General features: G+C 43.0%; 1 protein-coding gene across 2 annotated transcripts in view; it reads right to left on the reverse strand.

Moving 5' to 3' along the window:
• Positions 1 to 206: 206 nt before the first annotated feature.
• The window catches only part of MOGAT1 (monoacylglycerol O-acyltransferase 1), a 60,207-nt gene continuing 46,404 nt past the window's right edge, over positions 207 to 14,009 (reverse strand). For both annotated transcript variants that reach the window (XM_064372949.1, XM_064372950.1), the window contains exon 6: positions 207 to 6,984. In XM_064372949.1, the coding sequence (XP_064229019.1) occupies positions 6,830 to 6,984 (155 nt within the window). In that variant the 3' untranslated portion in view covers positions 207 to 6,829. The remainder of the gene's footprint in view (positions 6,985 to 14,009) is intronic.

Below are 14,009 nucleotides of genomic sequence, written 5' to 3' on the forward strand. Positions count from 1 at the left end.
CCCGCCCCTGCTTTCTGTTGTATTTTGTATTCCACCAAGAGAAGTTAAAGTACCGACTCCTCACTCTGACAATTTGCAATACTCACAATTTCGCGCCAGTTCTCTTGCCAATATTCATCCCCAATCTAAATTAATTCAGCTTTGCCAAAGTGTGGGAGATGAAAAACATTCTATCCAGGTTAAAAACCACACTCATAACATTATCATTCAGGCATAAGAACACATTTATTGGTCAAAACTTTTACAAATGGAAAGCTTTTAAAAAACACACTACAGCACATCCCATGTAGAAAATATAAAAACTTCACAGTCTCCTATGAAGATTTTAACAAGTAATAAACTGTGTTATTCCAAAGTTTTGAATGACAAAAAGGAGGCAGCTTCTTAGATAAATTCCACCTCTTTTTATTTAGGGAATTAAATTATTTCTCAGAAACACATGACTAAATATCATTGTGATCCTGGATAAATTCCAGTAGCAATTTGATATATATAATTTGTGATTACATTATATATAATTTGTGTTTATATATATATATAATTTGTGATATATACAGATATATAAAACGTGTGTGTGCGTGTGTTTGTATATGCACGTATAGATACACACACGTACGCCAAGAAAGTGAGACAACCATTTCAGCTCACTGCATTTCTGGAGGAACAGAAAAAAGTGACAGAGGCAGAGGAAAAGGCAGAATTATCAGATAAACCTACAGCTCCGAAGAGACATTATTGCCCTGACAGATAAAAGGCCAGGCAGAGACCATAAGATACAGGCAGAAGTGACCTTGAGGATCATTCGCTCTTAACCCTATTTACATAGGAGAGAATGGAGCCCAGGTCACTTAGCCAGTTACTAAAAGATCAAAGGCTGAAGGACTATCTAAAACAGAAGACTGGAGAGTAGAAAAGAGTGGGGCAACCAGGTTCTCGTTCTCTGATTGTCCCTACATCACTGCACACCCATACTGCAGGGGCTGGAATCCGACCAGAAAGATCTAAGGCTCCAAGTTGGTCTGGAAATGGAGTAGGAGAGAATGATGCAGCCCTTGGGAACAGCAGGAACATCAGGTTTATGTCTGTTCTCAAGAGAGCCTAAGATGATTCTTCACCAGAATCTAAGAGCTGTTTTTTTTTTTTTTTTTTTTTTTTTAAAAAAAAGCAGCTGTGATAACCACCCAGCTGAATGAGGCTGGAACCAGAATTGAGTCTGGGCTTAGCACTGTCACTGAGGTGACAGAAGCTTGGCCTCCACCTCTGTCGAGTAACAGGATTGCTCTGGCCTGCATTAATGATCACAGCACGACTGATGAAGACTTTTTTCTGGGTCTGTCAGTTGTCATGGGCATATGACACCTTGCCTTATCCACTCCTCCAATACGTAAGGCTCTAGAGGCTAAACTTGTTGTTGAAAACTTGGACTCTGCCCAAGACACATCACCAAAATAGCTCTCACTAAAGGGAAAAGTCAACGATGATGTATACCGGCCCCCAAAAAGAAAAACGTTCTCAGTGCCAATAAGATAGCTTGCTTCAGCTTCAAGTGGATTTTTAATCACACTCTACTTTTTTTTGACACTTCTGTTTTATAGGAGGATTTTTAAGTTTATTGATCAGCAATCACGGACTAGCAGTATCGCCTGCTCAATCTGGGGCAGAGTAATACCAAGGTGGAGTTATTTTTCATCTGCATGAAACTTCACTGGGGTTCAACTGCTTCATCGGCAGGAGGAATAATTAGGCAGATGGTGAAGTCCCTTCTAGTGCTAAAATTTGGCTTCTTTGGCATGATCCACAAGATTTCCAGGTTAGTGCACAAACATTCCCCAAGAAACTGCTAGAGACCACCTTTGCCTGGGTCAGGATCAAAATGCAAACAAGACCCAGATTTTGCTACTGAGGAAGTCATCATCTTATGGGTTAACATGGATTGAGATAAACTTTCTCCTTTTGATATAAGATTGTAAGGCACTAAGCTGGAGGTGTTTGGGAAGGATTGACTATAACAACAAAAATATAAGATACTAGAGAAATCCCTTTGTTTTTAATATAAGGAACTGCTCTGTGTTTGCTCTCCTAGAGAAACTAGAGCAACTGGTTGGTTATTTTAGAAGTCGCTCTGTTTTTCTCCCTTACAAAGAACAAATTCTACTTGAAGTAACTCCTCCAGCTCTACAAATAGACATTTGGCCACTTAGGTTAAAAAAACAAATATGCTGTAATCCCAGCACTTTGGGAGGCCGAGAAGGGCAGATCACCTGAGTTCAGGAGTTTGAGACCAGACAGACCAACATGGTGAAGTCACCCCATCTCTACTAAAAATACAAAATTAGCCAGGCGTGGTGGCACATACCTGTAATCCCAGCTACTCGGGAGGCTAAGGCAGGAGAATCACTTGAACCCAGGAGGTGGAGGTTGCAGTGAGCTGAAATCATGCCATTGCACTCCAGCCTGGGCAACAAGAGTGAAACTCCATCTCAAAACTAAACAAAAACAACAACAAAAAAAACTACAAATATGAGAACCAGTCATCTTGGGCTACTGGAAAAAGCAGCCAATCAACAAATCTCGTCAATGGTATCTTTTGTCAGAGGAAAAGTATGGAGCTAATGCACCCCAAAACTGTTTTCATCTTTATCACAAACTTTAGTAGGCTGCATCAGTGAGGTAGTTTGAAAGAAATGTAAAGTTACAGATGTGTGGACATTATAACCAGATTCCATCTCCATGCTTCTTATGGATAGAAAGGTACATTCTACAGAAAGCAGGGATTTCACTTTTAATCCTATGCATACAATAAAGGCTCACCCATCATCCCTAAAGTATACACATTTGGACTGTTTTCATAGTAGTTGCCAGGGATTTGCAGCAAAACATCTAGCATCATTTACTGTTCCCCTTTGAAAAGGGCAAACCTGGCTGTCCTTCATAAGCACTGAAGCTGCAACCTTCAATGTGAGCATAATAGACTTAGCTGGTCATCAACAATTTCATATGCTTCTAGCTGCAAGACAAAAGCAATGACTCAGGCTGTACCCAGTATGCAGTGGAAACACAGGGGAAAATGTCCAAATCAAACAGCATACATGCACGTTTTCCCAAGGAAATGTTTCTCTTACAGTGTTCCAGGGTTATTTCTGTTATCATTGTTTTGCCTTGCTGTTTAAAAAAAAAAAATTTTTTTTTTCGAGATGGAGTTTCTTTCTTGTCACCCAGGCTGCACCCAGGCTGGAGTGCAATGGCGCGATCTTGGCTCACTGCAACCTCTGCCTCCCGGGTTAAGTGATTCTCTTGCCTCAGCCTCCCAAGTAGCTGGGATTACAGGTGCACGCCACCACGCCCGGCTAATTTTTGTATTTTCAGTAGAGACGGGGTTTCACCATGTTAGCCCAGGCTGGTCTCGAACTCCTGGCCTCAGGTGATCCACCCACCTTGGCCTCCCAAAGTTCAGGGATTAGAGGCATGAGCCACTGTACCTGGCTGCTGTTTAAAATTTATGTGCAATTACTTAGTAGATGGGAACCTTTACACTGGAAGAGATCTCCATCAAACCATACTAGTGAATATGTCCAATTCTTGTCTGGTAGCAAAAATTCATATCAAAAAATTCATTTGCAATCTACAGGACTATATGGAGCTTACAGGTATGCTTTGCATACATGAATAGATTTCTGGCATGGCTGAATTAAGATCTCTAGATATTGCAATATGCAAAGAGATAACCCCATCATCCCACCCCCTACCATGTGTACTGAAAAATAACATTTTATATATGCCAAAATTACAGTTGCTTATGCCTAGATTTTTAATGGCAAAATTTTAGATAATTTCATGCAAGCAAACTTTTTTCACTTTTTAATGCCTCTGATTTACAAGCATGGGCTTTAACTGCCTGATAGATAATTCAGCTGATGTTGGGTGGTCAGCTTGGCCTCTGAATACTAAGTGTGAGATTAAAACTCATACCTCTGTGAAATCGCAAAGATGATGTGGCATGGGTTTTTAATAACCTGCCCCAAGGGGATACAACTCATGGTTTTTGTTTAGTTTAGTTTAGTTTTGTTTTGTGAGACGAGTCTTGCTCTGTCACCAGGCTGGAGTGCAGTAGCGCGATCTCGGCTAGCTGCAATCTCTGCCTCCTGGGTTCAAGCAATTCCCCTCCCTCAGCCTTCCAAGTAGCTGGGACTACAGGTGCATGCCACCACGCCTGGCTAGTTTTGTATATTTTAGTAGAGACGGGATTTCACCATGTTGGCCAGGCTGGTCTCGAATTCCTGACCTCAAGTGATCTGCCCACCTCGGCCTCCCAAAGTGCTGGGATTATAGGCATGAGCCACCACGCCCAGCCCAACTCATGGGTTTTTAAAAATAAGTGAAAGGCCCTGCTTTGATCAAAACTGAAATAATTTCAAGCCCACGGGTCAGTGGACTCCTGGATTGCTCAACAAGGGTGAAATCAAAGGGATTCTGGCTTAAAAAACTTCCTGTAGAACAATTGAGAAGTTTCCGGGTTTTGTGTGTGTGTGTGTGTGTGTGTGTGTGTGTGTGTGTGTATGTGTGTGTGTGTGTGTGTTGGGGGGCAACATGCTTTCCTTCTTAAGGCACTACCCAGCATGATTGTGCTTTGCCGTGACTAAATCTCAATCTGCGCTCTAGCCCAGAGCTGAGTATTTAAAAATTGGAAACCTGAAGACATATTTCCAATAAGTGGGGAGGCAACTCCATGAAGTTGCCTACAAACACCCACATCTAGCAGTGGACATGGTTTGGAAACAGACATTCTTCTTGTCCACTGACTAGTTACTTAACACTTAGTGACTAATTATCAGAAACCTCTTTCTGACTTGCTCCCTATCAATTGGTTTACCAGTTGTTGATTACCGGTGCAGAACAATCAGACACAGGAAATATTCTCCTTCCACAGTGCAATGGTGTGATCTCGGCTCATTGCAACCTCTGCCTCCTGGGTTCAAGATGTTCTCCTGCCTCAGCCTCCCAAGTAGCTGGGATTACAGGCATGTGCCACCATGCCCGGCTAATTTTGTATTTTTTAGTACAGACAGGGTTTCTCCATGTTGGTCAGGCTGGTCTTGAACTCCCAACTTCAGGTGATGCATTCACCTCAGCCTTCCAAAGTGCTGGGATTACAGGCATGAGCCACCGCGCCCGGTTAGGTGGGTCTTACCTTAAAACAGGTCTCTTCCTATGGTGCAGCTTTAAAAATTCTCAGCTTAACGGCAATGTTTGTTTGCATGTTCAGCTACAAATACATTTATCAAACAAATACTTATTTTGTGCCTACTAAGCACCATAAGCTGACCTGGGCACTGAGGGGACATCAGTAAGCAGGAAGGCCAAAGTCCCTGATCATGCTGGGTCAGAGAAGAATCTGAAGCCTGGCAAACTATGAACTGGACATATCTCACCAGGGAGAGCACTTTCTTTTAGAGAAAATTTTATAATGAAAAGGCCATTCAGGCAGAAAATTAACACCATTTCTATCAGCATGAAACCTTTTTGGAATTTCCCAATTTGGAATTTCCAGAATTTCTAGTCCTAAATCATGTGGAAAAGCCTATCTTCCAAATAGATTTCCTTCTCTACAGCAAAGGAGCATGATTCTAAGCATAAATAGAAGTGAGGAGACAGCTCCCGTCCACATGAGTTTTTGTATGACCGATTCATCCCATTTTGAAAATGGCATAAAAATCCTGCACTATTGTATAAAAATGTGTTGTTGGTATGACCAAAGGCTCAAACTAAGTATTAAAAGTATGTTTAGTCATTAACAAATGACCTGTTCAAGCAGAAAAAATATTTCCTCTAGCTGTATATGGCAAACTATTTTACACACTGTCTTCCAAATGGCTGGCTGTGGTGAACGCCAGCTGTCACACTTCACGAAAACGCCACCTTAAGTTATTGTGATGTTTAGTAAAAGGGTCTAATTATTATTATTATTATTATTATTATTATTTGAGACAGTCTCACTCTGTTGCCTAGCCTGGAGTGCAATGGCATGATCTTGGCTCACCACCACCTCTGCCTCCTGGGTTCAAGTGATTCTCCTGCCTCAGCCTCCAAGTGGCTGGGATTACAGGCATGCACCACCACGCCCTGCTAGTTTTGCATTTTTAGTAGAGATGGGATTTCTCCATGTTTGTCTCAAACTCCCGACCTCAGGTGATCCACCCACCTCGGGCTCTCAAAGTGCTGGGATTACAGGCGTGAGCCACCACACCCAGCCTAATTTTTGTATTTTTAGTAAAGATAGGGTTTTACCATGTTGGCCAGGCTGGTGTCAAACTCTTGACCTTAAGTGATCTGCCTGCCTCAGCCTCCCAAAGTGCTGGGATTACAGGCGTGAGCCACCACGCCCGGCCTAATTTTTGTATTTTTAGTAAAGACAGGGTTTTACCATGTTGGCCAGGCTGGTCTCAAACTCCTGACCTTAAGTGATCTGCCTGCCTCAGCCTCCCAAAGTGCTGGGATTACAGGCAAGAGCCACCACGCCCAGCCAGGTCTAATTATTTTTTGAAGCTTTCTTCTGTTTTTCAGAGCACATGAATAATTCTAAACCTGCTCATAACCTGTAAAATGATTTAGCCTTCATAAGCAAGGAAAATTATTAAAAGTCTGATAGTCATCTCCATCCTTATCCTACAGTCATCTACTGTGCTTGTATTTACCACGGATACATCAGCATTCATCACCATAAATGATACTTTTCTGTTGCAAATCTGATGCCACAGGCAAAAGAAAAAATAAACTTATGTAAAATTTTTATTCCCACAGTTGTCCTTCTTTATGCCTTATTCCAGTCCAGTCATTTAAAAATGAGAGTCTCGTGCTCTGAAATGCCATACTTTACTTTGTGCTCCTCAAATAATTTCCTAAGTTCCTCCATATAGGTCTGATGTAACTCCTCAATCTGCTCCAGGGTCGGGTGCAGAGTCTGACGCACAGGGATCGGGCGGCCAACTGCAGAAACAGAGAATACATCATATGTGAGGAACTAAAACCACCCCACCACAGACCGCCGCCTGTAATGCACAGCTGTGGACACGACTGCCAATCAGAATCCCTGGAGCCTGCTCATCCAATCCTTGTTTCGTTTCACTGGCTGCCTACGGTGGTCACACCATTCCATCCGATAACAAATAACTTTCTTCCGCAGCAGACACTGCATTGTCAGGACCCTGGTGGTTTTGACTTGGAGTCAATGAGCTACTGTGCTGACTGCAGCTGGGAGGTGAGTGGACATAGCTGTGTGTCCACATCACCAGCTTCCTCCCTCTGGGACAGTTGACAGCCAGACCACAGTGCCCTGATTATTACTGTGAATCCTCGAGTCACATGGCAGTCCTGTAGTCTCTCTCTCTCTCTTTTTTTTTTGAGACAGAGTCTTACTCTGTCGCCCAGGCTGGAGAGCAGTGTCACAATCTCGGCTCACGGCAACCTCCGCCTCCTGAGTTCAAGCAATTCTCTTACCTCAGCCTTCCACTGAGTAGCTGGAATTACAGGCTCCCACCACCATGCCCGGCTAATTTTTTTTTTTGTATTTTCAGTAGAGACAGGGTTTTGCCATGCTGGTCAGGTTGGTCTTGAACTCCTGACCTCAAGTGGTTCACCTACCTCGGCCTCCCAAAGTGCTTGAATTACAAGCATGAGTCCCCCTGACCTGGGCCTAGTCTGTCTCTTTTGAATGTCTTTTTTTTTTTTTTTTTTAAACAGAGTCTCACTTTGTCACCCAGGCTGGAGTGCTGTGGCTCGATCTTGACTCACTGTAACCTCCGCCCCCTAGGTTCAAGTAATTCTCCTGCCTCAGCCTCCTGAGTACTGGTGCTACAGGCACACACCACCACACCTGGCTAGAATGTCTTTATAAACAATTAAAAACTATATATCTTCACAGCTAAGTATCTATATTAGAGAAATACACAAGAATTACATGGATTCCACTGTTTGTAATAGTGGATAACTGAAAAACAACTAATGTCGCAATAGAAAAGCTGTTATATAAACCATATAATAGTCATTCAATAGAATCCTAGGCAGAAATTTTTAAACAGTGAAATAATATCAATATAAATATGTGTACACAAACACACAAATATACACATTTTAGATGTCTAAAATGTATTGTGGAAAAATAATTTGCAAAATAATACAGCATGATCCATTTTTGAAAAAACAAGTTTATATTTCTAGAAGTATTATAAGTTTTTAGTGCATGGGAAAAGTCTGGGAAGAGAGAGAAACATTTTTCAGAAAGGAAGTAGGAATGGGGAAATTTCACTCTAACTGTATTATATAAATTTTCTGCAAATGAGAATGCATTTGTATTTTTCCAAATATACTAACTAGTTAAAAACAAATCTGGCAATCTCTATACATATTTTAAAAGGTGTTTACATAATGACATCTCACTTGTCTGATTTTTAGAAAATACAAAAATTCCCATGGCTTCGGCGCTTGCACTCACTGCGCCCCCTGCTGGTCAGATACTGCTACTGATGCCAAGCGTTGAAAATCTACAGGATGTGCAATGAGGTGGCAAACTGCTGCCTCTGACCTCATTAGCTTGGGCATGAGGTCAGGTGGGCTCTAGGTAATGAACAGGACTCACAGTGGAGCGATCTTTGTCCTACCCTGAGTCACCCCATGTCACATACGAAGCTCTGATTCATGTTAGTAAGAGTAGGCGGTTAGCTAAGCAAAAAATGAGCAAATGTTAAGTCACAGAGAAGGAAGAAAGTGATAAATGACATCAGTATGGGAGCTGAGGGGGCACAGAGAAGGACACACACACACACACACACACCCTTACTGCAACACTAATATTCTCAAATTCCTAAGAATTCAACCAGATATAGCCTCAAAAATCTCAAGTGGTTTTCTTTGATAGCTTGCCTGTCAAATTTAGTAGACATAAGTCCTGTTTAACTCAATGCAAAGAACTGGAAGCAATCATATCACTGTCAATCGTGGTTGGAGACACGGATTAGCAGAGGCTAATGTAGTGATGAGGTGGAATTGGGAACAGGAATTGCACAAAATCACCAGGCTGGGCTGGGTCAAGTCACAGTTCACCAGCAAGTGCACTGGGCAAGTGACTTTCTCTCTGGCCTTAATTTTCCTTCCTTCCTTCCTTCCTTCCTTCCTTCCTTCCTCCCTCCCTTCCTTCCTTCCCTCTCTCCCTCCTTCCTTCCCTTTCTCCTTCCTTCCACTGGGCAAGTGACTTTCTCTCTGGCCTTAATTTTCCTTCCTTCCTTCCTTCCTTCCTTCCTTCCTTCCTTCCTTCTCTCCCTCCCTCCTTTTTCCTTTCCCCTTCCCCTCCCTTCCCCCTCTTCTCCTCCCCTCCCCTCCCCTTCCGTATTAAACTGGGCTGGAGTGTAATGGCGGGATCTCAGCTCACTGCAACTTCTGCCTCCTGAATTCAAGCAATTCTGATGCCTTAGCCTCCCAAGTAGCTGAGATTACAGGCATGTGCCACCACACCCAGCCAATTTTTTTTTTTTTTTTTTTTTTTGTATTTTTAATAGAGACGGGGTTCACTGTGTTGGCCTTGCTGGTTTCGAACTCCTGGCTTCAAGTGATCCACCCGCCTCAGCCTCTCAAAGTGCTGGGTCAGTGTGAGCCACCAAAGCCAGCCTCTCTGGCCTTAATTTTCACATGCATAGGATAAAAGAGTAGAACTCCAAGATCGTGAAGCTTTCTTCCTGTTGCTTGAGGAAGATATTGAGAAATCTACATGTAAATCTACTAGCACATTTGTGGTTTTATTGAAATAGTTTCTGTTTTCTTAGTGATATTATTCCAATGAGAGAGTCAATGTAACTATGCAGGGTGAGTGTAGGGGACTAATAAAAAGACACAGTGGTCTAAGAAGATGAAGTGTGTTGTTCTCTGCTTACTTTAGTTAGGACTCAGACGTTCTGAATTAGTGAGTCTTCTTTCCTCTGAGCTATCCTATAGCTAATTTCAATCCTGTTCTTTTCTCATTAATAGTTCTACTACATTTCAGATGGTTCCTCCACGTTTAAGCGATCAACTTCCCGAGTAGTTGGGATTACAGGAACACACCACCATGCCTGGTTAACTTTTATATTTTTAGTAGAGATGGGGTTTCCTGTGTTGGCCAGGCTGGTCTCAAACTCCTGACCTCGGGTGATCCACCCGCCTCGGCCTCAGAAAGTGCTAGGATTACAGACATGAGCCACTGCGCCCAGCCTAGAGTGAATTTATGATCACTGTGAGATAGAAATAGTCTACTTGTCTTTGCCTTATTTAGTTGCAGGAAAAGTGAGGAGCTGAAAGTTCCTAAACTACACTCAAAAAAAAAAAAAAAACCCAGGAAATTAATATGACTTAAACCCAGCATTCCTGCCCCTGCTTCCTAAATTAACCCCAAACTGGATTAAAGATTAAGAAATCTTTCTTAATTGCTTTTTAGAGATGAAGCCAGAAGTAACAGAACACAGACCATAATCATACCTTTACTAAAGAACTCAGAAAAGCCCATCTTAGGAAATGAGGTTGAAAGCTGTTGGAAATAGATGCTCAGTGCAGCAAAGAAAAATTAGCACTGAGACAAAGGATCTTTCAGCAATGCAAGTTTTACTTCCTGGACTGCAGGAAGGGTACCCTTGCCAGCCATCTTGCCATGAGAGTACAATAAACAAAGGAAAACACACAACTTCATCCCTTGCGCATTTGGGGTCATCCTTACTGCTGTGTCTGATCTCTGTTGGCTGGAGTCAGACCTTACAATTAAACTAAAACCCGATTGGCTAACGACTTAAAACTTTTCTAAACAGGTAAAAGCAATGGAGAGCTGGGACATGGCTGTAAGCACATCCAGCTCAGATATTCTGGTTACAGTACAAGGACATAGAATGTACTACGTGCCTGTAAGCATGGCATGTCTGACAGCTACATAGGATAGGGCTTAACAAAGTTATTAGCACACTTATTCTTTAACAAGAAAGGAAACTTAAAAGAGGAACTTTACTACTTCCCACAAAAGCTACCAGCCCATTAGTAGTGGAAAACAACCTGCTACCAATATAGTTCAGCTCCAATAGAGCTGCCCTGAAGCTAACTTGTGCCTGTGTTGGAAATAAAGCTATTATCCATCAAGAGTCTTCTAGATGTCTGTAAGTCAAATCCCTGGAACAACCTGGCAAGGCGGCCATTACTGTCCACGTTTTACAAATGAGAACAAGGGACACAGGAAGGCTAATCAGCCAGTCCATGGAAAAACATCATGAACCCGAATGGCAGTGTCAGAAATATAAAACTTCAGGGAATTAGCTCCAGCCAAAGGCAGAGAAATTAGGATACTGAGGTATCCATGCACCCTCATGGCTCTGAGATGGTCACTTCACCTTCTGCAAAAGGGAGGACAGATGGAGAGAACAGCTGATCAGGGCCTTGGCCCTGAGGGCCCCCAGCTTGCCTCAAATCCTAGCCCTGTCGTCAGAGGCACTGGAACCAGTGCAATTCCATCTTGAACAGGGGCTGGGTGAAATAAGGCTGAGACCTCCTGGGCTGCATTTCCAAATGATTAAGGCATTCTGAGTCATAGGATGAGATAGGAGGTTGGCACAAGACACAGGTCATAAAGACCTTGCTGACAAAACAGGTTGCAGTAAAGACGCCAACCAAAACCAAGATGGCAATGGGTGACCTCTGGTCATCCTCACTGCTACGCTTCCATTAGCACCATGACAGTTTACAAACGCCACGGCAACGAACGTCAGGAAGTTACCTTCTACGGTCTAAAAGGGCAAGCATAAGGAATCCACGCCTTGTTTCACAGATAATCAAGAAACAACCATAAAAATGGGCAACCAGTGGCCCTTGGGGCTGCTCTGTCTAGGGAGTGGCTAGTCTTCCATTCCTTTGCTTTCACTTTATGGACTTGCCCTGAATTCTTTCTTGCGTGAGATCCAAGAAACTTCTCTTGGGGTCTGGATCGGACCCCTTTCCTGTAACACTATCATAACCTACCCATAATCCCTTAGGCCCAACACTCAGTTACTTGGGGTCTCAGCCTACATCAAAGATCTAAAGAATTACAAGCTTTCATCACATTTAACTGTTACTTATCATTAGAGCTCAAGGTCTTCATCTGCAAAACCATATAAAAAACATCCCAGCCATACCCAACTCCAGTGCTGTGAAGGTCAAATAAAAAGATCTGGGCTGGGCACAGTGGCTCACGCCTGTAATCCCAGCACTTTGTGAGGCCGAGGCGCGCAGATCACGGGGTCAGGAGTTCGAGACCAGCCTGGCCAATATGATGAAACCCCGTCTCTACTAAAAATACAAAAACTTAGCTGGGTGTGGTGATAGCACCTGTGGTCCCAGCTACTTGGGAGGCTGAGGCAGGAGAATCGCTTGAACCCAGGAGGTGGAGGTTGCAGTGAGCCGAGATTGTGCCACTGCACTCTAGCCTGGGTGACAGAGCAAGATTCCATCTCAAAAAAAAAAAAAAATCTACTTGGAATTGTTCTGTACTGAGTTATTGCTAATTGTTATATTCTTAAAAGGGTCCCTGGAGCCCTAGAAGACCAGAATTTTCTCTCTCCACAGAAAGATCTTTTCAGTACTAAGGAGAAGAAAAAATGTTTTCAACATAAGACTAAGCTAGTTGCAAACTTCTGCAAAACTCCCTTTTTCAAAACAAAGGGGGAAAAAAACAGCTGCATCAGGCTGCTCTTGGAAATAGAATTCCTTGCCCTGGAAAAAAATCTGCCAACGCCTACTTGTGGCAGAGTCAGGAATCACAGCTTTTGTTTATGCTGCACTGCTTTTTATAGCTGGTACGCTCAGCTGCTCTATTTTCCAACTCCCTCCAACAATTCAAGATCACTTATGCACATATTGCCTTACACAGCAATCTTGCTCCAATTTCTACGGTGCTATGCTGTGTTTAACTAAGATAAGGGAGCTTTGTGGGCTGTGGTAGGTATATGCAGCTGGAGAAGCATTTAGAAATGGGCATTATTTTTTTTTCTCGTGGAGGCAAGTAGTAGATTTTTCATAGCAAAAAAAAAACTTTGTTGTATTTTTCTGTACTCATAAAGATTCCATAGAGTTGACTGCTCTAATAGTCTCATGCAGGAATTGCTCTTAAAGCTGCCACATAGCTGTACGCCAGAGAAAAAACAGGCAGGGACTATGTGGCCAATGAGGGTTAAAAAGAACAGGAACCGGGTTGGGCGAGGTGGCTTACGCCTATAATCCCAGCACTGTGGGAGGCCAAGGTGTGTGGATCGCGAGGTCAGAAGTTTAAGACTAGCCTGGCCAAGATGGTGAAACCCCATCTCTACTAAAAATACAAAAACTTAGCCAGGCATGGTGGCAGACACCTGTAATCCCAGCTACTTGGGAGGCTGAGGCAGGAGAATCGTTTGAACCTCAGAGGTGGAGGTTGCAGTGAGCTGAGATCATGACATTGCACTCCAGCCCAGGCGACGGTGCAAGACTCTGTCTCAAAAAAAAAAAAAAAAAAAAGAGCAGGAACCTGGGTGTCAGATGAAGCCAGAGCACAAATCAGGGCTCACCTGTAGCTTATGGTGGAGGCTCAGAAGATGCCCAACGTTCACTGAGCATTGATATGTCGTCCTGGGTGCTGAAAGGTGGAAGAATATGCCATCCTAAAATATGCCACTTTGGCACAGAGATTATTTCTAGCTAAAGGCACTGAAAAAAACAAACCCTCAGGTACAAGAAGGGCTGTCTAACCTCCCCTTTTCTTCTTGAAAGCAGGAAACAAAATTCCTCGTAAAAGATCGCCTCCCTGTAGCAGGAAGGAAGAAACATTATCACCAGAAATGTGGACACAGGCCAAGAGAAATCTGTTCAGACCTTGTTAAAACAACTGATCTTCTTTTAGTCTCTCCACTGACTTCAGCCATTTTTCCACAATTGCCTTTCCTTGCTGAACCTCGTATATAAACTCAGCCCTTGCCACTTCTCTGGGTCTTCATTTTCTT

This window comes from Aotus nancymaae, unplaced genomic scaffold, assembly GCF_030222135.1.
Source record: "Aotus nancymaae isolate 86718 unplaced genomic scaffold, 86718_ANA_hifiasm-v0.15.2.pri h1tg000008l, whole genome shotgun sequence".
Taxonomy (NCBI): domain Eukaryota; kingdom Metazoa; phylum Chordata; class Mammalia; order Primates; family Aotidae; genus Aotus; species Aotus nancymaae.